The sequence below is a fragment of the Miscanthus floridulus genome, chromosome 19 (genome assembly GCF_019320115.1).
Source record: "Miscanthus floridulus cultivar M001 chromosome 19, ASM1932011v1, whole genome shotgun sequence".
NCBI lineage: Eukaryota > Viridiplantae > Streptophyta > Magnoliopsida > Poales > Poaceae > Miscanthus > Miscanthus floridulus.
The window spans coordinates 89,750,658-89,773,261 of NC_089598.1; the positions used below are offsets into that span (position 1 = coordinate 89,750,658).

Here is a 22,604-nt window from a genome sequence, read left to right on the forward strand (position 1 = left end):
AATCCTCTCGCGTGCAAATCCGAGGCACACTTATGGGCTGCCTGGCTGCCGCGTGATGACGCGGATATATCCTCTAAACGGTGCTCTGTGTTGGCTAACGCTATGTAATACCATGCCATGTAACAAGTTCTTGTAAATCATCAGGCTGTTTCAGAGGATTAATCAAATTCAGGTGGGGGATCCCCCCGGTCGACTTATAAAAAAGAGAAAATCCTGTGAATGCCATCAAAACTTATAAGCATCCCTTACTTGCCATCGTAAATTATGCGTTCCCTTCAGAGCCATCAATATAGATTTATGATCCCTTATACGCCATTACCGTCATACCACAGTTAGGTTACTGTTAAGTGATGGGATGAAAAGACAGTCTCATCCCTTACATGCCACTGCACTGATAATAATCAACATTATATACAAACCAACCAAAATAGGCAAATATGACATGATATATCAATCATGCAGACATGCATAATTGAACACAACATAACAGCAACATTTGATTTGCATTCAAGCATCCAAACAGCCATATAAGCAGCCACAAAAACATAGTGATAGCAGATATTAGCCCACATAGGCCAAGCAAAATAACAGGAGACTTGGTTTCACAAAGACCAAGCAAAATAAGAAGTGCCCCCATACAAAATGAACTGCATCAGCTACAAATTGAGATCTGGAAGCTTTCTCTTGCTCCTAGTATGTGAGGCAGGGCTACTCCGTTGAGGGGTTTTGCTTCTAGTACACATAGCTAGACTTTCAGGTGGGACTGGAACTTCTTTCTTCTTTTTCTTCCCTGCTGCCTTGTTCTTTTTCTTCTCTACTGCCTTGACCTTCCCTTTAGCATTTTTCTTTTCTGTAGCCATGGAGGTGGTAGGAGGTGGCGTAGTTTCACGTGAAGACAACAAGGAGAACTCAATGGAAAGTGACTCGGTTTGGTTTGAGCCCTTTCCAGACCTGCACAAAAGTTGTATACTCTAGGATAATAGCAAGTTCGACGTTGCAAAAACAATATGCAAGCACTAAAACGAAAATACCTTAGAGAGTTTCCTGAGCTTAAACTAACTGAGGTACCTTGACTGTAATAGAAAAGAATGCAGGTTTTCACAAAAAGATCAGAATGTAATCATACCAAAAAAATAGAGAATGTAAGTGTACAAATTCATACCTAGCAGGAAAAAACATTTTTTTAGGTGCTGGGTCTACAGGGACAATGCTGCTCTCACTTGATGGTTGAATGAGTTTCTTCCTTCTCTTCGGAGGACCCCTATGTTTCATTAACAACATGAAAATAATTTGAGCTACCTATTCAGTTTGAAATTGATAAAAAGTGCAATTGTAAGAAAAAAAACAGAGTGCTTACTTTACAGCTTGCATTGCTGCTATGTCTTCAGGGTCACCATTTTTGCAATTATACCAGCGATGGCCATATCCCTTGCAAATGGGGCATTGATGTGAACCTTTCTTTCTTGTTGTGCTACCCCCGCCTCTGCAGATCCTTTGAACCTCTGGTTATGTCTTCTACCAGCAGTCGCTTTAAGGAGTGGTGGATACATGAAGAAACCATGGTTTGATTCTGGCCATTGTAACTTGTCAGGCATAGCTGGGATAAGGTTCTCATATGCAGCTCTAAACTTGTCAACTGAATAGTACATGTTGGGCTCAGTGTACGCAATGGTCAAGTGAACTACCTTGCCATGAGCATGCTTGCTAAACATTTGAAGTAGGTCCTGATCTGTTGTGACTTTTGGGAACGTTTTCTGGACACCATCATAGTAAAAAAAATGCACTACCTCATTATATCCATGAGGGTACTGATCAACAATTTCTTCGACCAGGTCCTCAAAATTACATAGACCAGAATCCACGACCTTAGAGCATCTAAAGCATGAGAACTCCTTCCTACGCTTTTTAGGATTGCCAACGAGTCTGATTTTCAGAAAGTAACTTGACTTAGGGTCCATCCTGTGAATGAACGGACCATCAAAACTATGTATTCTACAACAATTTCAATTATTTTTCCTAATTGTAATCTGACAAATGTAGAAGGAAAAGTATAAGAATAGTTCTTACCCTTCAGGAAGCCAAGAAGTGTCACGGCCTTGCGGAGGCATCACCATGCCTCTTGGGCAACTCATCTTCAGATCATGAGCTGCCCTGCTTGGCGTCTCTCCTTCTGCCAGGCGGACGAAAGCCGATGAAGAACAGGAGCCACGCGGCGCGGTCACGGCCGGGGGCACGCGCAGTCGGTGGGGGCGGCACGGTCACGGCGGTGGGGGAGTAGCCCGGCCACGAGGCAGGGGGCGCGCGCACTCAGGAGGTAGGGGCGCGCGCGGCCAGCTGATGACGGCGGCGCAGTCAGGCGATGGGAGCGGCGCAGACAGCCGATTGGGTGGCGCGGCCAGGCTGTTGGGAGCGGCGCCACCAGGAGGTCGGGGGCTCGTCCTCGCGAGGCGGAGCCGAGGCGGCGGCACGAGCCATGTGGCGCTCGCCCAGGAGATCGGCGCCCTCCGCCAGGGAATCTCCTCAAGTCGATCTAGGGTTGCGGCCAAGAGACGAGGTTGTGTTGCGATAGCTGATGAGACTGGTCTCTCTCGGAACAGGAGAGGAGGTGTCCATGAGGACCGAGGAGGGGTAGAAAAGGAAATAAATTGGCCCACTAACGGCGTTATAACGGCCGGTTCACTGATCTTAGTCAATAGTCAATTTAGTGGCATATAAGAGATCGTAAATCTATATTGATGGCTCTGAAGGGAGTGCATAATTTATAATGGCAAGTAAGGGATGCTTGTAAATTTCGATGGCATAGAGGGGATTTGCTCTATAAAAAAAACAAAGGTTCTAATCCTCTCCCGAGGCAATCAATCATGACTAGACATTTTTGTGACCAGAATCATAGCTAGCCAAAAACCACACAAAGAATGAATAATCCCAAGTTAGAAAATACTGTAACTTATTAATCTCGTTTGATTTGGCTGCTGCTTTCAGCTTTTTCAGAGAATAAAGGGAGCAAAAGATTAGCTACTACTCCCTCCGTCACATATTATTCGCACATGTGTGATTTGAATTTTGTCCCACAATAAACGTTACACATAGGTTGAGATCGTAGGCAGAAGTTACTAGAACCTCGTGGCATGGGTCAAAGGAATAAAAAAATCGACTAAAAAAAGGTAAAGAAATCCGATGGAGACTTTGCAACCGAACTATGTTGCTTCCAGTTCGCTCGTTCCACACAAAGATAGCAGTGTGTCAGCTTTTTTCATAGGCTTTATAGGGGCCCAGTGTTATTTGTCATCTATCCTAAATTTCTTGTTTGAAAGCCAGATATGCAAATAATATGGGACAGGAGTGAAGCAACAGAGCAATTAGATGTCACATCATCGAGTGACGTGAGTAGCGACAGGGCTATAGGGACCGAATTTTAAGGGCACCACCGCTACTCTTCGACGAGGAGTCTCGTACAAATAAAGTGATTTATATATATATTAGGAAATATTAATACTACTATTTATATAATACAAACTATTACTATTTATAGTTTGTAAATAAATTTTTTCTTTTTATCGTACCTTATCTTTATTTCCTCTTTTTTTTAGCATGGACCGTATTCTCTCTCCCAAGCATATATATAACTTTTGGGCAAACCACTGTAACAAATATAAAACGTCTATTTTTTTTATCCGATCCTGCTTACACAGTAGCGTTGGGAAGCCCTTACTTCCACTTCCACGAGGCATAGAGCCTTGTCCGCGTGTGCATTGCAATCAGGAGGACAAAGTCAAGTGAAACATTTACATGCCCATTTCTCCCAGAGATTACAGTAAAAAAAAAAAGTCAACCCACCACTACTGAAAACATCTTATAGTCTCAAGACGGGTACTCGAACGAACATTACAGAGCTCTCTATATAGACGCAAACCCCAAGTGCGTTTCAGTTCTGTATGCGCTCATTCGAGTCCAGATCAACCATCATCTGCGTGATCATGTATTTATGTTTTTGATGACTGACTTCCAGAGTAGTTGTTCCAGCTAAAGATGTGCATGCAGCCCGTGGGCCAAAGGCCCGGCCCAAAGCACGGTTATTGGGCCCGACCCGAGCACGGCACGGCCCGAACCCTAACCGGGCCCGTGTCGGCCCGAAGCCCGTAGCAGGCCGGGCTTGGGCTGAGGCCTCGGCCCGCCGGGCGGCACGGCACGGCCCGTTTTACAACGGCCGGCCCGGTGGAGGCCCGTTTTAATTTATTGAGCTGGTCGTACTATTTTCCTTTCTAGGGTTTTATCTCACGAGGTGTGAGTTTTATCTAGAATGGTTTTTAATGAGGCGGCATTGCATAAAAAGCTCAAATCTTTTGTCATCTGGTGTTTCTGTGATCGTTAAATATGAATATGTGAACCTGTGATTGTGCTGTTAAATATGGTGTTTACTATGTAACGGGCTATGGGCCGGCCCGATGGACCAGTGGGCCGCGGGCTTAACGGGCTGGCACGGCCCGATATTCGGCCCACGGACCGTGCCTGGGCCGTCCGACAGGCACGGTGGACTGTTCAGGCACGGCCCGGTGGCCCGGCGGGCCAAAAGGGCCCGAGCCCGATCGGGCCGTGCCTGGCCCGGGCTCGGGCCGTGCCGTGCCGTGCCGGCCCGTTGCTCATCTTTAGTTCCAGCCAGGTCACCAGATTCTCCGGTTTGTCTCGCCGCGTCCTTCTGTGATCCCTGCAGCTCTTGAACACAGGGTTTACAATATTTGAAAGAAAATCACCCCCTGTTGATAAATTCGAAATTTCGGGAATTTTAGAAATATTGGGTCAAATTCAAATGAGTTTTCTTGTAAAAAAAATAGCAACATTTTACGAGAAACACTCTCTAACCTACCATACATCACAAATTTATATAACACCAAAAAAATAACACAATATATCATAGATGTGGAGTAATGATAATACAATAGACTAACGGTGAGCGAGCTTGCCTATGCTAATTACGTCAATTGTAGGAGAATTTTATAGCTTCTGTGGGTCTATGCGATATGGAGGGTCATTGTAAGGCAGACTTGTAGACTTGTGCAATTTTAGGGCAGAAAATGAATTCAATCGAAATTTTTCAGATGATACAAAAAAAATTTGGCCCAACGAAAAATAGGACATTTCAAGAATTTCAGCGAAATTATGAGCCTTGCTTGAACATGGCAGCCAAAGTTCAACATAACTGCTGCAAGTTGAGCCAGGGTCGCTGAAGTGAGCATATTGTACACCATATATGTGTTTTTTGTCAGCTAACCAAGGTTTAGCTATAATTCATAGCACTCCCTGCATTCCCATAATCTCAGCAATACCTCCCACAGCTGCTGGGCACTTGCACATTCAGAAAACATATGGCTTATCCTTTCATGTTCAGAACAGAAAATGCAACTACTATTGTCTACCTTGCAACTACTATTGTCTACCTTCCTCATTTGCATGTTAAAAATAGATAATTCTTTTACAATTTTTCTGTAAAAAAACAAGCATGGGCAACTCCATAAAGCGCGCGCGGGGGGGCGGGGAGCAATCTTGTATTTTCTTTTGGACAATTTAGCATTTGCATGTGCCTCAGAAGTTGCCCAAGATACCCGAGCATGTGGCCCACAGGTTCAGAGTACTAGGAAGCAATAATGTGGCGCCTCAAACAAGGTTGAGCATTGGTGCTTTTGTTCGAATCTTTGTTGCAACTTGCACACCCAAAATGATGATACCAGGCTGAAAATAAAGTTGTCGGCACTAGATTTCGGCGTGCACCATAGGCTGCAGCACTGCATCTTGTTCAGGACACTGGACACATGGTAGGGAAGGCAATGATTTTTAATCATATTTGCACATTATACAAAATTGATGTTTTGATGACTTTAGTTTAGTAGTAACGAAGAAGTACCCATGGAGCCCGACCCCGAGCATCGGGGCTTTTATATCTTTACCATTATAAAGATTGACACACATCCAAATATTACTCTTAGGCCTTGTTTAGATACCCTCAAAATTTCAAGTTTTTTCACTCTCTCTCCATCACATTAATTTTTAGCCATTTGTATGGAGCATTAAATGTAGGTAAAAAAAATAACTAATTGCACAGTTTAGTTGGAAATCACGAGATGAATCTTTTGAGCTTAGTTGGTCCACGATTGGACAATATTTACCAAACAAGACGAAAGTGCTACTATTCATCGGATTGAAATTTTTTTCAATCTAAACCAGGCCTTAGAACGACACTTACAACTTTACCTGATGAGAGAAGTTTTAGTTTTAGATTTACCACTTTTATGCATGTGGCATGCCACGCTAGCTCGACACGCTGGCACCTAGTCAGTATGAGCACGTGAAATGTCGTTGCTACCCTTGCCTTGCTCCTCTCTCTCCATCCCCGACAGCTGGGTCCCGCGGGCACCTGTCACTATCAGGTGGGCCCCACTGGTCAGCTTCGTCTTCCAGCTCGTGGCCGGTTCCCCACGGTTGCTACTCTTCGATCCCGTGGGCAAGAGGACGGAGGATGGAGCAGCATGCAACAGTTAGCGGAGGAGGAGGCGTGGCCGCGTGGGGGACGATCGAACAGAGCTCGGAGCAGCACAGCGTGAGGAAGCCGAGGAGGAGGTGCGCGAGCAGCAGCTCTACCGCGGCCTCGTCGGCGCACGTGCGAGTAGCAGCTCCGCGCGCGGCCTCGTGGGCACGCATGTGAGCAACTCCGCCGTGGCCTCGCGAGAGCGCAGAGAGGGAGGCCGAGGTGGTGGCTCACCCGCTAGGGAGCTCGCACGGGGGAGCAACTGCTCCGGCAAGCTAGGCGTGAAGGCCGTGCCGAGCCTGTGGTGCGTGCCACATCCAGGCACTGGGCGATGGAGCTCTGGCCATGGCAAGCAGCGCCCGGTGGTGCTCCTGCGCGCGGACGAAGGAGCGTGGCCTGTCTGGCTGTCTCCCATCCAGGTGCTGGAGCTGGAAGATGAAGCTGAGTAGTGGGGCCCACTTGACAGTGACAGGTCGCGCGGGACCTAGCTATCGGGGATGGAGAGAGAGGAGCAAGACAAGGGTAGCAACGACATTTCACGTGCTCATATTAACTAGGCGTCAGTGTGTCGAGCTAGCATGTCATATCACATGTGCAAAAGTGCTAAATCTATAACTAAAATTTCTCTTATCTAGTAAAGTTTTAAGATTGATATTAGGATGAGTGTTGATCTAAATAATAATAAAAATGTAAAAGCCCCCCTGAGCGTCTCAGCGACCGAGAGCCCATCCACGTCCACCCGCCGGCGTCCCGTCTGGCACCGGCGGCCACCCCAAAAACCAAAAGCCAGAGCCCGCCCACAGAGAGCATACCCCGCTGCCCACACCCTGTGGATCCCCAGTAGCACCATCCGTGGATCTCGAGGAAGAGGGGCTCCTGGACTATGGAGAGGCAGAGGAGATTGACGCCATTGATGCTCTCTCCCCTGCTGCCTTTGAAGCCGAAGATGGGATGGCTTCACCGGATCTGCAGCCCAGGCAAGCGCGAGCACCCCCTGACCTGAGATCTGACGCGCCCTCGGCATCCGCGACCTCACTACCGAGATCCGGCGGATCTGCTGACGGCGGCCGGCCTGCCGTCTGGGACAGCTCGCTGCCCCCTTCGGGTGCTGTCTCCACTGCGTCAATTGGAGCGCGGGCGCCGGCCAAGCTCAAATCCATCCTGGTCCGCCCAGATCGAGTGGCCACGCCGCCTGACGCGCCTGCTGACCGTCGCAAGTTGGTGTGGCACAAGCTGGCGCTGACGGCGACGGATGCCGCTGTCGCGGGTTCCAATACACAGCAGGATGCTCTGCTTTCACCAGATTGGCACAAAGGTAGAAGAAAGCACTGGTGGCGCAAGGATGCAGCTCTACAGAAGGTGGATCCTGGGAGCCGAAGGCGTGTGACGGGGGCGGAAGACGGAGCTCTGAGGGGCGCTTTGACGGGCCAGGATGCTTTTAAAAGGCGCCTCGCCGGCCGGTGTTTCAGGTGCCTCGGCGTCCACCATCAAGTTGCCCAGTGCCGGGACCCTGTGCGCTGCCTCAGGTGCAAGGGGCCCGGCCATATCTCACGCTACTGCCCCGCCTGCCATCGCCAACCCATCTCTGCCAACCTCCGTGCAAGACTCACCTTCCCGGCCGGGAGCATCCACAGCCGCATCACATTTCCGCCACTTTGCTCCACCGCACCAGCCTCTTCTCCAGCCGCGGCGAAGCCAGTGCAAAGTTGTCGGGGGTCGTACTTTGTACGAATCAGCGGAACCCGTGTATTCCGGCCACTCTATCAAATTGAGTTCATGAATCTGTGCGACTCCGACAGCAGTTTAATCTAGATTCGCCGCAGCCGCTCAGATCACTTCCAGCTACTCGCCCCGCAGCTTGGCTGAGATGGATCCGATGTTGGAGCACGATCCTGGACATGCCTTGCATCGCCCCAGGCTCATCCGCTCGCGCTCACCGGCTCCGCGCGCCTGGACCAGTGTGGCGACCACGTTTCAGCGCCTGTTCCAGTCGGCAGGCCTCGATCCCATGCTTGAGCTTGGCTGGGGGCCTGGGGATGAATGGGGATGTCAACCTGCTGCGTCCCTGGACGACGACCCGATGCTCCTTGAGTTCCAGCTCGCTCAGGCGTTCGCCGCCCCGCCTGGAGGCTCCACAGCCCATCCAGAGGGCAACTCCGGAGGCGAAACGGAGATCACCTTCGGGCCCAGTGTGCAGCTTGTAGCCCCAGAGCAGGCCTCCGACGAAACCTAGCTGTCCGATGTTGTCAATAATATGGAGATTGATGCAGCTTCCCTAGGCTCCGCAGCGGGCCAGAGTGACAACCCGGTCTCGGCCGCTGTCGACCTGGCTGTGACGGCTAGTTCGACGGCTGCCGGTAACATCGTCAATGAGTATGCTGATTTGCAGGGCGTTGAGGACACCGGTGGCTGCACAGATTTGTTCGGGACAGAGGACATGGGCGCCTCCTTCTGCAGGCAGATGTTCAGAAAGGTCCCTGAGCCGGTATTACCGAGGCCAGCCTCACCTCCGGTGGCAGATGTTCAAAAGCAGTCTAGACTGTCGAGTACCAGAGGACGCAGAAGGGCATTGGCTCCTACCCGCTCCAGCGTGCGTCTGGCCGCTCGTCGATCCCATGTGCCGGTGTTACAGCGCGCCCAGCACAAGCTTATGCGTGAGCTGGACTTCATCAATGGCCAGTCGCCGGTGCCGGATGCAGCGATCAGAGTTCGTTGACATGTTTGGAGAGGACCTCCCGGAGCAGGCAGTCGAGGCAATAAGGGCTGCCGCGAAGATGGGCAACAAGAAGCTCTCCAAGGCCCTAGCTGCAATGGCAGCGGATTTGGGGGCGGTCGAGATGGAGGTCCCATGATGGTGCTCGTGCTTTGTATAATTATTCGAGCAGCGGTCGGTGTCACATCAGGCAAGTTAGGTCCCACCTCAATTTTGATGTGTTTTAGTAGTTCGTGCTGGGAGTGCTGTCATCCAGGAAGCCCCCCGATTGAGCAGATTTGGTGTGTTTGGGATTGGGATCATGCTGCTGCTCCAGTAGTCGGTTGGGTGAGTTAGAAGATACAGATCTGTTGCTTTTGGATGCTTGTTATGGTCTCTTGTTGTACCCCGAGAATACGAGTAGTCCGCTCAGTTCTTTTCGTCAAGCTTGATAGTCCGTCAAGCCTGGGAAGCTGTTTACGCTGCTTGCCCATGTAATTCTCTCTTCTTCTTATTAATATATACCGGCTATGTTCCGGATCTTAAAAAAGAAGATGACTTTAGTAGTTGTTTAGAAGGCAGTCTGTCTGCCCGTCTCTCTGCATCTTTATTTTGTGATTAGGTCTGTATTTTTGTTTTCAATGTAACATTTCAGCCAAATCAATGAAGATTAGCGAGGCGCCACGTTCCGGGAATTTATAGGAACTACTAGTACGATTTAGACTGTATTTTCTAACGTCTGGTATGTTCGTTGGTTGGTTTCTTGGCTAGTTTGAAATGACTGGTGCTGGTTTGTTGTGAGAGAAAAACACTATTGACTGGTTAGTTTGGGCTGGCTGAAACCAACAAGCAAACACGCTACATATACAAACAAAATATAAGGCTACAAATTAAGGATCTGTTTGGCCAAGCTCTCTCCTACTTCAGCTCCTACACTGTAGCAGAAAGCCGGAGGAGGCCGGGAGAGGCTGCTCCACTGGCTCCGCCGGTTTCACAGGCAAATAGAAAAAGAGCCGGAGCCTAGGGCTTGTTTAGTTCCCCTTCAAAACGCTAAATTTTTCAAGATTTCTCGTCACATCGAATCTTTGGACGCATGCATGAAACATTAAATATAAATAAAAAATAAAACTAATTACACAGTTTAGACGAAATCCACGAGACGAATCTTTTAAGCCTAATTAGACTATGATTGGACACTAATTGTCAAATAATAACGAAAATGCTACAGTATCGTTTTGCCAAAATTTTCGGCATCCAAACGGTGCCCTAGTTTTCATGTGATACAGTAACATACAGTAAAAAAGGAAGCCAGAGCTGGCGGGCGAGCAGCGCCAAAGATAGCCTAAATATATAATGATACTATCATAGTACGATCTCCGTTCTAAATTATAAGTTATTTTAATTTTTCGAGTTACATAACTTTTGTTATATGTATAGATATATAACTATAATATGTATTTAGAAAAGTCAAAAGATTTATATTTTAAAACGGAGCGAGTAAAAACAGGAGAAACCAAATATTATTGGGTCCCATACCTTTATAGTGCATCATCATGGTGTGGAGGGCATCTAAGTAAACATATACTTTTATTAATTTCCCAAAAAAACATAAACTGCTTAAGATTAGTTAAAACTTGAAGTTTGTTAGAAAACTGATGACAAGTTATTTGGGGAAATTGCCAATTTTGTATATTTGGATTCAATTGGTAATTCATGCGTCCTTATTCTCCAACGAGCTTCATTTTATCATTTATCTCTAGTGATGATGTTAGGGTTTCAGGTTGGAGGTGAGGTGGTGGGGCTTCACCAACGCTAGGATGTGCAAGACCATCAGTTGTGATGGCGATGATCGGAGTTATGGCCTAGAAGTTTACAATTCTAAACAATCGTATGAATTTGACTTTGACATATAACTAAAATTACTTTGCACTGAAACATGGGTTTTTACCTATTCATCACGTCTAGAATCTTAGAAATCTCCCTGAATTAGAGAAACCAACTTATGTACAATTTGACGCTCTCTTCTTTGACCTTTTTATTAATATTAGAAAGTCGAAACCCGTTTTTTTCGTGTATGAATCAAAATCATTTGTTAGTTTTTCTTGTGGTGAAAACTGCTCGCCTAGGTTGGATTGTCTAATTTAGCACGGGTGGTCAATCTTAGTTATTACTCCCTCCGTCTCAGTATATAAGGCGTAACCACATTTGGTTCAAAGACCCACTCTCTCAACACGAATATTACTGCATCAATATACGTGTATCTAGAGAGAGCACGTCTTATATTATAGGATATGAATAAAAAGTGGTTACACCTTATATATCAGGACAGAGGGAGTAAGTAGTTCAAAGTTGGAGGTTGAACTTAGAAAAGAAATACTAAAATTTCCTAAAGAAAAAGTTAGCTTGATATGCTTAACTAAATGATTTTTTAAATAGAATTATAGAATCTATTGAACTTTCTTTTTATTTCTCTAACCCGCAAATGGATTTTTAATAGAACCTATTCCCAATTATATATTGAATTTGATTTCAGATATCTTTAATTGAAGCATTCAGAGTTAGTAATTTTCTTCGTAATAGACAATTTGTCTTATCAGGAGTCCAAAATATATGTGGTGGTGACTTCACTAGTAGTATAAAAAAGAGGCTTTTACATGTATGCTATTATAAAAGTTGATAATTACCCATAAGCCATTAAAAAGTTGAGTTCTCACAGGTGTCACTGTTCTGAACTCTTTTGTCCTTCACGCCGCTTCTATCAGATTTGGTTTTAACGATGTCAAACTGCGGGCGTGAAAAGTCGAAAATACCCTCGGGTATGAATATGCAATTAATTTTTTTAGCATCTTAATGACCTCAAATGAAAAAAAAACTCAAAACTAGAAAGTTATAGATCTCGACAATATCTACAATTTTTGTATAAAAAATATCTTCATTTAATTCGGTACAAAAAAATATGATTTGATATGTTTAATATGTCTTAGAAAAATCATATTTTTTGTAGGGAATCAAATGAAGATAATTTTTATATAAATATTGTAGATCTCGATAAGATCTGCAACTTTCTAGTTTTGAGTTTTTTCATTTGAGATAGTTAAGATGCTCAAAAAATTAATTGCATATTTAGACATGAGAGTATTTTTGACTTTTGATACCCGCAATTTAACACCTTTAGAGCTAAATCTGACGGAAGTGGCGTGGAGGGCAAAAAAAAAAGTTCAGAGCAATGGTGGCTATAAGAACTTAACTTTTTTGTAATGACGTACAAATAATTACCAACTTTTATAAAGTTACACGGACAAAAGCCTCTGTAAAAAATCCGACGCCTAAGTCCCTAAGTCTGGATGCCATGTTTTGCAAAAAGGAAAATATTTGGGCGTGAAGAAAATTCAGCTAGCTTATTAAATACGTTCATCATAAAAATGCAATAAATGGTACATAAATAAATAAATTATTAAATGAAAACTACATTGCGCAAAAAGCGGAAAAGAAAAGGACAAACGGAGGAAAGAAAGCAAGGACGGGATGGAAGAAAGAAGAAGCAATCAGCGCAGAAAATCCCCCGCGTATATAACCGCTCTCCACCGCTCAACTTCGCTGCGGACGCTTCCCCTCCCCTTTCGCCTCCGCAGGCCATCCCCAACCAGCCTACGGCGGTACGGCCGACTTCTAGCAGTTGCTTCCAATCCATTCATTCGTCCGCAGATTTCTCCAGTAGCCTAGCTTAGTTTTGTTGCCTTTGTGGCTTTGTTAGTTTATTAGGTCTATCAAAACCAATTCGCCGACATCACTTAGGAAGGGGGAAAGCAGGGGCAGGAAAAGAAGAAGAGACAGGTGAGAATCTGCTTGTTTTCTGGATTCTTGATGTGTTGCTGATCCAAATTCCTACCTTTTTTTGTTCCCCATCTAGGTTTCGATTTTATACCGGTCATTACAGCGATTTCTTACCGATTAGATTTCGTGATTCCTGCTTCTAGTGGATTGGGGAATTCTTGATTTTGTTCCTCCTCCATGTTCTACCCTTTTCTTCCCCATCTATTTTCGCTTTCGCGCTGGTCAGTTCGGTGCTTATCCATAGTTTACATTCCAGTATAGTTCTTTCCAGTACTATAATCACTGGGAAGTTGGGATCCTCAGCTCTCTCTGTCTGTGCTTGCTTTCAATGTTAGTTCAACTGAAGTAAGCAAGGAAAGTTCGGCTCTTCTCTGTTCGGTAGATGCATTGAAATTGTGAATAAAAGAATCTCGGCGATTTGATAAAAACACTAAAAACATGCTTAGAGCGCTGTGAAGTCTTGACACTTTTCTGCGGAATAATGTATTGGGGTTTGTATAATGGTGAGATTTGCTCTGCAGGAATGGCAGGACAAAGCTCCGACTCAAATCCCACCGATGCATTCGAGGAGTACATGCTGCTTGAGAAGGATCCTGATCTCTACCGGATGGTTTTCTCTGGCCCGAGCCAGATAAGCCCATGGATTGACCCGAGTGTGCTAAACCTGAAGCACCGGATAGGGAGAGGTCCATTTGGGGATGTCTGGATAGCAACTCATCATCAGAGGACGGAGGATTATGATCGGTACCACGAGGTCGCGGTGAAGATGCTGCATCCAATTAAAGAGGACCAGCTGCAGTTCTTCTCAGCGAGGTTTGATGAGATATTCAGCAAATGTCAGGGTCTTGGCAATGTATGTTTCTTGCATGGCATATCGACACAGAATTGGAGGGTATGTTGGTCTTGGACTGTTGTGGCATGTTGGTCTCTATTGCCTCCCCATGCTAGGTCTCTCTGTCATATCATCTTGGTGATTAATGTTAATCCATAGCGTATTTGGCTTCATGAATTTTCAGATTTGTATAGCTATGAAGTTCTATGAAGGATCCATTGGAGACAAGATGGCTCGGCTTAAAAGTGGAAAGCTCCTTTTGTCAGAAGTTTTAAGGTATGGTGAAAATGCCTAAAAATTTTTATATATGCATCTGTTGCACCAAGGCAACCATTAAGATGAACATACAGGAAAAAAATTCTGAATTTGAGCAAGTAGTTTCTATGAGGCAATGAGTATCATATTCTAGAGTTTTTTTTCCTCCTTGAACAATGATACTCAGACTAGAAAATTGTTGTAAAAATTACCTTATGTAGTAATATGTTGATTTATTATGGCTAAAAAAAGGACTAGCAGGACATTTGTTCTCTAACTGTATAGTACAATAGTTTGAGAAAAAAACTGTATAGTACAATGGTCTGGTATCCAAAACCCATGTGCTTTCTTAACTGTCACCTATCCTTAGTATCAATTTAGTATGACTTCAATTCATTGTTTCGATTTGGTACTGCTTATTATGGTATTATTCAGAGGTGTCTTGTATGCTTATTTTCTTGAATATTTTTTCATGACAAATTTGAATTTACAGATATGGGGCTGATTTGGCACGCGGTGTACTAGACCTACACACCAGGGAGATATTGGTCCTAAATCTGAAACCTTGCAATTTTCTCATAGACGAAAATGACCGTGCTGTGCTGGGGGATTTTGGGATTCCATCCCTGCTGTTTGGCCTTTCATTACCTAATCCGGACCTTATTCAGAGGCTTGGAACTCCAAATTACATGGCTCCAGAACAATGGCAACCAAACATCAGAGGTCCGATTAGTTATGAAACTGATTCATGGGGTTTTGCGTGCAGCATCCTTGAGATGCTGAGTGGCATTCAGCCATGGCGTGGAAAATCAGCAGATGAGATTTATCAGTTGGTTGTTTTGAAGAAAGAAAAGCCAATATTCCCATACATTCTGCCTCCAGACATTGAAAATGTGCTTTCTGGATGCTTTGAATATGACTTCAGAAAACGTCCCTTGATGAAAGATATTTTGCATGCATTTGAGAGGTGACATGATAAGTATCATGGTTTCTCATTATCTGCAGATTTTGTTTGAATTTCCACTAGATGAGTAATTTTACCATGGTTTATTATAACATCTGCATTTATTACATCTAATACTGCTAAGTTCTACTGTAATATTGTCTTGTGTCCTATCAAAGCATAGAAATGTGTTGACATGCTTTGGTTGTTCTGCTGTAATATTTTTCCCAATATCATATCTCTCTCCCCCCCCCCCCCCCCCCCCCCCCCCCCTCTCTTTCTTTTGAGAAAAATGTTGGGGCATCCATCGACCTAACTTACTTTTCTATTTTTCATTTTTTAGTGCTAAAGATGCAGATCATGACAACATTGGTTGGGACAACTCTGAAAATGTAATGGTAGACAGGCCAGCCATGGCAAATCACATTAACTGGTTGCACTTTAAGGACAAGCTTCAAGTGGGTGACAAGGTCCGTTCAAGAAAGCTTAAAAACTCTTGCAGTTCTGAAACTATGGAAATCCCTGATGGAACCATAGTTGGCATTGAGGATGATGGAGAGCGCGATCCTTACATTCTTGTACGAATCCATGGGCTACACCACCCTTTAAAGGTTCGCTGTTCAACAGTGGAGAGGGTAACATATGGTTTTGCTGCTGGAGACTGGGTACGGCTGAGGGAGGAGGACAAGAAGCGCTCTCAGGTTGGCATTCTTCATAGCATTGACCGTGACGGTGCAGTGACTGTTGGTCTGATAGGAATGGATACCCTTTGGAAGGGTAATTATACAGATCTCCAAATGGCTCAAGCCTACTGTGTTGGACAGTTTGTGCGCCTAAAGGCCAACATTTCAAGCCCAAGGTTTGAATGGCAGCGAAAGAGGGGTGGAGGATTAGCCACAGGTCGAATTTCACAGATACATCCGAATGGGTGTCTCGCCGTGAAATTTCCTGGCAAATTTAATCTTGGTGAAGTATGCAGTTGCTTGGCAGATCCCTCTGAGGTGGAGGTGGTGAGCTTTGACAAGTGCGAGGGGATTGTTAAGAAGTATGAGCATCTCGAGGACTTCCATTGGGCAGTGAGGCCCCTGTTCATTGCTATTGGTTTCTTCACTGCTCTCAAGCTGGGTGTTTTTGTTGGGAAGAGCATTGCGAGGCCAAGGAGTCGGAAGGTTGCCAGCATCTCCGATCAGAGCGGTGATTACGAGCAACAACAGGTGCAAAACAAGGCGTGGCTTCCTCCACCAGTTGCAAACATGCTTTTCGGAGACGTTGGGACTTCTGGATAAGAAATCATAAAAGATCCATGTGAAGATGGAGGTTTGCTAAAAATAGCATCGGGAATTGTGGTTCCTAGTTGTGCATATTTAGGCCTGAAATGTTTTATCTAAGCATTTGTGAATAGCTCTGTCTTCAGCAACTCTGCAGCACAAGTTCTGTACATAAACTCCAGAATTATCGTCTTAAACATACAACTATGCGTAGCTATTTCTTGCTTGGTGGACGTAGCTATTTCTTGCTTGGTGGACTGTTTATGCCATCCCAGTCTCATGTCCTGAGATTTCATGTTTTCTGTGCTTGTGTTTGTGTATGATGATTCCAGTCGTGTATTAGTTGAAATCCTAACACTGCTCTTTGCATTTTGTTTTTACTCAACTCTCAAAATAGTTGACTGTTGCAATTGCAACCCAAACAATAAATGCAGCTCGGCAATATCTGAGATCAAAACAACCAACGGGATCGGCGGCCCTAAATCGTTGGAATTATATTACTTGCAATGGTTGCCTCCTTTGTTTTTTTAGAAAGGACGGCAAAATCTCTTAGGGGCCGTTTGGATCCTTCATTTGGAAGAATTGAAATTTACTTAATAATTAAGGTTATTTGGCTTAGACTTTATCATTCCACCGCTTTTCAAAGTTCATATATCCTATCTCAAATTCATAAAGTGGGAGATAGAAATTGATTCTGTAGATCGTCATGCTGTGTTTCTAATTTGCAACTTATAACACGCTCTTCAAGTCGCTCCCCTACGGTAGAAATGCAATACATAAGTGTTTCTCTCATATAGCCAACAAAAATATACAAATATAATCTATACACAACCATAATAGCTTAATTAATATGTGTCTAAATTATAATTCTTAAAATGAATTCAATTCAAGGATCCAAACGGGGATATACAACCATTATAGGGATTGAGAAAACTGAATTCCAGTTTTAGGGTAGGCATCTACAACAGGTTGAGAAAATCTACCCACCTTACAACTTTTGCATTTGACATAGTACATAACAAACTTGCTGCAGTGTCTGTCACAGCTCCATCTTCGTGAAGACCAATAATTCTTCAGATCAGCTGCATCAGCATCACAAACATTCCCACTCTACGCAAAAATGTGGTCATTTCGAACAGACAAAATGAGAAAATCCACAGTTTTGTAATATGTTCAAGGCAATTCGACAAACTTGGACAATTACCTGCCGTTGGCAGATTGTAATATAGAAGTTTAGCCAGTTCAAATACTATTCAAAGTGGTGTACAACAAGCTGATAGATACATGAGGGAGGATGGTTAACGGTGAACCATCAAACTGCCTCCCTATCTAAAACCTAAACCTCCAAAAGCTGCATTCTGCTGCCAGAAGTAACTAGTACACAACACTGCCAAGCTCCTCTCAAGGAAAACTAGCCATACCATCTGAATATGAATTAGAAATCAAGCTGTGAACCTTGTGACGAGCAACTACTTGATGCAGCAGATGAAGGCCCGCTTGACCCATCAACTGGAGCCTGGTTCAACCGTTCCAGCACCAGCGACCTCCTCTTTCGTAGCTTCAGAGAAAGTGTGGATGCCTCTAAGATCACAGGGACCTGATTGTCAACATAAAAGGCATCAAAACAAATGAAGACTTAGCTTTTTTTTTTTACAGAAGTTGTGATTGTGAATATTTCGGTACCTGACTATTAGTTTGAGCCACCTTGTGGACATGCAAAAAACCAACCATATCTTGATATCCTGTGAGCAGTTTTGCCAAGTCTTTGTCCTCATCTGTAACCAAGTAAACAGGCAATTAAAAGACAGAGTAATGTAGGTGATCGAAATGGTTACTGAAAATAAATTTCAAAAGTCCAAGCTTGCCTGGAATTGCTTTGATGGACAGAAGTGTATCTGCCAGGTGCTGCCATCTCTTACAGAATGAATTTGACAGAACTGTACTCGGAAATGTTATAACAGCAACAGAGTTAGATGAGCGCACCATGGCCTTCAGTGATCTGATAAATGAGACCATGTCCCAGTCCTGTAATGCGTAAATTAAGTGATTTTTCAGTTGCAACTACATCCAAACTTGATAGAAAATAAGAAACGTAATTTGGTTTCAAATTTTCAGCACACTACAGTCACCAGCCAATGAATATTGTAGAATTAAATGCTAACCTTCTCAAAGTATCTACACTGTGGTGCACAGAGTGATTGTATAGCAATTCTCCCAGCAGTTAAACTCCCACCATCTTTTCTGAATGTGGAATACAAAAGAGGTGTTCAGAATTAATACTAGGCACAGTGCATGGGTAGCATAACCAATTTTATCATTATTGGACAATAGATGCATTACTCGGTGATGAAAGGGTTCTGCAACTATGCTGTGATATTCCTCAGCAAAAGCAATTTTTGAACATTGGATCAAGACCTGACCTCACCTTGGAAGCTTGGATAAGAAAGCAGTACAACAATCCTGGAGGCCGCTGAGAGTGTCAGCATCTTGAATGCTTACACATTCAATATTCTGCCCATTAAGTAAATGCCTTTCCAAGGGTTTCCTCAAATCAAAGTCATTGCTAAATTCTTGCTTATTGTCTGCAATGATGCTAAATGAGTCATTGAGTCAAGACTTGTCAGGGACATCATGTGGCAGTAGAAGCAAGCTTAACTTAAATAATATAGTACTAGAAATCATGCTTATACAAGCAAAACTAATATGTATTGCAAAGATAGCTGTTTGTCTTGTCAACATCAGGTTGCAACGAATGATTCTTTGGAATGAGTTGATAACAAAGTCAAAGAACAAGAAATGATCAGCTTGCTAATGATTAATACATCTCTTCTTTTTAGATAATATTCCATATCATATCGTAATCAAGAAAACTGGCACGAAAAGCTGGTTCCACAAAAAATCACCAACAACAGAACAGACAAGATTAAGAGATGGAGTGAAGGACCCACCTTTATGTTCAGCACGAGAGTCATCCCCAAAGTATTTCTTGTACTGCCAAGCTATCCTCAAACCTTCATCCTGTATAATGAAAATTTCAGGGCAATATGAAAAGAAGATCGCTTCTTGGCGACTATAAGTACAGTAATAAAATTATTCTGGGACCTACATTTGCTTGTCCATCACTACTTGCTGCAGCCCCCATTGCTCTGTATCGTCCATCCTCCTTTGAAGATGAAACTGGAGCAGGTAGTGTACCAAGGAACAACCGTGGCTCCTTCATAGCTCCTGAAAAGAGCAGGGGTTGTTTGTGCACAACACCCTGAGACATGAAGCACCGAAGAAGCAGGAGGTGGTGTGGCGCATCAGCATCCTCCATGATCATTACAACTGAGCCAAGAAGGAATCCACCACCCAAAATCCCTGCCAGAGAGCGCCAAATAATGGTGATCCAGTAACTGCCATGCACATCGTATTTTTTTCAAAAAAAAGCATGCTTTCCATTTTTTCAATTTACAAAGTTTGGTTCTTATGTGCTCTTTATCACATGAACTAATTTCCACGCATATCTAATTTCTAAGCAGACTCCAACCAGGCTAATTACTTCATGCCTGTGCACCACTTCCACACATCCCAGATCTTTTAGATAATGGAATATAATTATCTCAGCATCTGTATCACAAGATGCACATAGCTGAACCTATAGGCAAGGCAAATGATAACACATAGTAGATGTAAGTAAATAAAATCTTCTTCAAATACAGGTCACTGAAACGCTCCAATTTCCAATTCTATCGTTTCTGTCAAAAAGGCCAGATCAAACATACATGTCCAAACATCGCCGATACCGAAATACTGACAGTCTCCTCACTTAACATCATTCGAGATAAGCAAACGGAAATACGGTAATATCATCAATGTAAACATGATATTTTTTTTATTTTTAGTTAAAAAAGAGGGTTTGAGCAAGGAGCCACTTACTGTCGAGGTCGGGGATGCCCGAGGAGACGAAAGCGGCGCCGTTCGGGCCAATCTTGACGCCAGAGGCGCCGGATGAGGAGGCCACTGGGTTGGATGTGGCGCGGGAGAAGCTGCTCCGGCCAAGGGTTCGGCCACCGGCGGCGGCCATGGTGGCGGCGGCGATGGATTGTAGGAGAGGTTTCGGTTTCGTTTCTTCTTTGTCGTCCCTGGACCTATTTGCGGTAGACGCGTAGGGCCGAAAATAATACGGCAGTTTTGCAAGTTAGTTTTGGGCCAAGCCCATTTATCTAAAAAGCATACGGGCCTGCGGGTGGACACGACGCGGAACGGAGGCAGCGGGGCTGACGCGCGCCGTCGTGGTCCATCGGCGCAGGCTGGGGCGCGGCTAAGCCTGGGCAAAATACCCGATACCCATTACCCGTACCCGAATTACCTGAACCTGGACCCGAATTACCCGAACCCGAGGTACCCGATCCCAAATTCGGATAGCGATTTTGATTACCCGAAATTAGTTTGGGTAATTCGGGTAATATCCCCCGGTACCCAAACTACCCGAACTACCCAAAGATTTATTTTGTCTCTGTATTCATCATGTGTTGTTAGCTGAACCATTTAACTTATCACTTTATTAGAATATAATTCTCTCTATTTGAATGAGTGACTGTAATATATTATTCTCTACAAATTGCTATTGAAATTCTATACAAATTGCTGCTGAAATTATGTATAGATCGCTACTGAAATTTAGTGTAGTTTGTTGTTTTCTGTAAATTTGGGTATATCGGGTAATACCCGAACCCGAACCCGAATTATCGGGTACCCGAATTTACGGGTAGTATTTTTTCGGGGGTAATATCGGGTAGCAATTTTTATTACCCGAATTTTGAATTACCCGAATTACCCGACCCGAAAAAATCGGGTAACCCGAACGCCCAGGCTTAGGCGCGGCTCGTGGCGTGTGCGGGGGGAGGAGAGGGAGGGCGGGAAGGAGGCGGCGCCCGAGGAAGGGGCGGCGCTGGGCCTGAGGCAGATCGCTCGAGGCTGCGGAAGGGGAAGCTTCGGAAGCGAGGACCGGTGAGTTTTTCGTAGAGTCCGTGTACCCAACGACCATGTATTTAATATATGAATTTTTTACACCATATAATTAAGATTCAATAACTTACAGTCTTCTTCTATCTCCAGACAATCACAAATCACAAGATCATAAATCCACGTATCAAAAGAAACAAATTTGTTCTATGCAAGGATAAGAGGACAAGATAAGATCGGCGCAGTTGACACATCGCGTCCCACCCCCACCGGCAGGATCAACCGGTTCTCAACGTGCTCTCTGAAAACAGAGATCGTGTGGTCACATGATTCGGTGGGTGTGGTGCGGTGCAGAGACGAACCACGCATGTCAATCAAAAGGTGGGTGAGAAAGGATGCAGACACACAGCGGAACGCTCGTGTTCAATCGGGACGGTTGAAAAGAGAGAGGGAGAGAGAGAAAAAATCCATGTGTTTTTTTATGCTAAAACACATGTGTGTTGTATAGCATTTCTGTTTTTTATATAAATTTTTATTTCGTTACTTAACCATGTCGGCTTAATCGCTTGACACCAAAATCATGATACAATTTGCCACCGGCCAACATGAGGGCGCTAAATCTTGGCTCCTACTTCCTATAGAAGCAAGCTCATGTGCTACCCTGTTACAATCATTTGGAGCATATTTGACAAGGAAAAATGCAAAAGTTTCTACCACCAATTCTTTGAGCTCATGGACTAAGCCACCCACCACTGCAAGTCTGAAATCATCACCCTGCATCGCCCACACCACCTCCTGTGCATCGGTCTCTAGGATGATATTATTGACGCCGAGGGATATCGCTGCCTTCACTCTTTCGATGCTTGCAATAAGCTCCATTTGTATCAGATTGATTGCAAACAACACTCTTCCAGACCCTGATTGAATCACTTCGCCACATTCATTGCGGATGACATAGCCCCATCCACCATTCTTATCAGAGTCCCTAAACGCTCCGTCCACATTCAGCTTCAGCATGCCGTGTGGGGGTGTCTCCCATCTCCTTCTACTCCGTGCTCATGTATCTTCAGCAGTAATCCGCTGCAAGTTGTTGATTTCTGCTGCTTGCCTCGCACACAAGCCTGCAATTTCATCAGCCAATCTTCTCTTTTCTCCTTCTCTGACTTTAGAAGAGCTGTTTTCAACTGTAGCTCATCATCTATTGTCAACATCTTCTCTATCACCTCCATCGTAGTACAACACTTAGCCATCAGCTTGCGTACAAACTCTAGTCCTGCACTTCTCCACAACGCTACACACTTACACTTCAGAAA

General features: G+C 44.5%; 2 protein-coding genes and 1 long non-coding RNA gene across 4 annotated transcripts; 1 reads left to right on the plus strand and 2 right to left on the minus strand.

Moving 5' to 3' along the window:
- Positions 1 to 617: 617 nt before the first annotated feature.
- LOC136529887 (uncharacterized) lies at positions 618 to 1,473 on the minus strand. Of its 2 annotated transcripts, XR_010777458.1 has the most exons (3): positions 1,358 to 1,473; positions 1,163 to 1,261; positions 618 to 1,073 (listed from the first exon to the last, which is right to left on the minus strand). It is a non-coding gene; the product is annotated as an uncharacterized lncRNA (long non-coding RNA). The 2 variants fall into 2 exon arrangements; XR_010777457.1 differs by having other exon boundaries at positions 618 to 1,261.
- An 11,328-nt stretch (positions 1,474 to 12,801) lies between these two features.
- Positions 12,802 to 16,577, plus strand: LOC136526877 (protein KINASE OF THE OUTER CHLOROPLAST MEMBRANE 1-like). The gene is made up of 6 exons (XM_066519449.1): positions 12,802 to 12,868; positions 12,967 to 13,046; positions 13,568 to 13,938; positions 14,063 to 14,154; positions 14,627 to 15,100; positions 15,420 to 16,577. The coding sequence occupies exons 3-6, from the start codon at positions 13,570 to 13,572 to the stop codon at positions 16,360 to 16,362; spliced, it is 1,878 nt and encodes a 625-aa protein (XP_066375546.1). The 5' UTR covers positions 12,802 to 12,868; positions 12,967 to 13,046; positions 13,568 to 13,569; the 3' UTR covers positions 16,363 to 16,577.
- A 709-nt stretch (positions 16,578 to 17,286) lies between these two features.
- LOC136528780 (elongator complex protein 4-like) lies at positions 17,287 to 20,633 on the minus strand. The gene is made up of 8 exons (XM_066521766.1): positions 20,263 to 20,633; positions 19,451 to 19,704; positions 19,293 to 19,362; positions 18,770 to 18,926; positions 18,507 to 18,585; positions 18,210 to 18,369; positions 18,028 to 18,119; positions 17,287 to 17,941 (listed from the first exon to the last, which is right to left on the minus strand). The coding sequence occupies exons 1-8, from the start codon at positions 20,408 to 20,410 to the stop codon at positions 17,780 to 17,782; spliced, it is 1,122 nt and encodes a 373-aa protein (XP_066377863.1). The 5' UTR covers positions 20,411 to 20,633; the 3' UTR covers positions 17,287 to 17,779.
- Positions 20,634 to 22,604: the final 1,971 nt, after the last annotated feature.

What these genes read in the sequence shown, in the direction of transcription:
- LOC136526877 (XM_066519449.1), top strand. Translation starts at nt 13,570, where the DNA reads ATGGCAGGACAAAGCTCCGACTCAAATCCCACCGATGCATTCGAGGAG. An exon ending in TATCGACACAGAATTGGAGG is followed by an intron (nt 13,939 to 14,062) that starts GTATGTTGGTCT and finishes ATGAATTTTCAG; the next exon opens with ATTTGTATAGCTATGAAGTT. An exon ending in CTTTTGTCAGAAGTTTTAAG is followed by an intron (nt 14,155 to 14,626) that starts GTATGGTGAAAA and finishes TTGAATTTACAG; the next exon opens with ATATGGGGCTGATTTGGCAC.
- LOC136528780 (XM_066521766.1), bottom strand. Translation starts at nt 20,410, where the DNA reads ATGGCCGCCGCCGGTGGCCGAACCCTTGGCCGGAGCAGCTTCTCCCGC. An exon ending in GTAGTGATGGACAAGCAAAT is followed by an intron (nt 19,363 to 19,450) that starts GTAGGTCCCAGA and finishes TTCATTATACAG; the next exon opens with GATGAAGGTTTGAGGATAGC. An exon ending in TGGCTCAAACTAATAGTCAG is followed by an intron (nt 17,942 to 18,027) that starts GTACCGAAATAT and finishes GTTGACAATCAG; the next exon opens with GTCCCTGTGATCTTAGAGGC.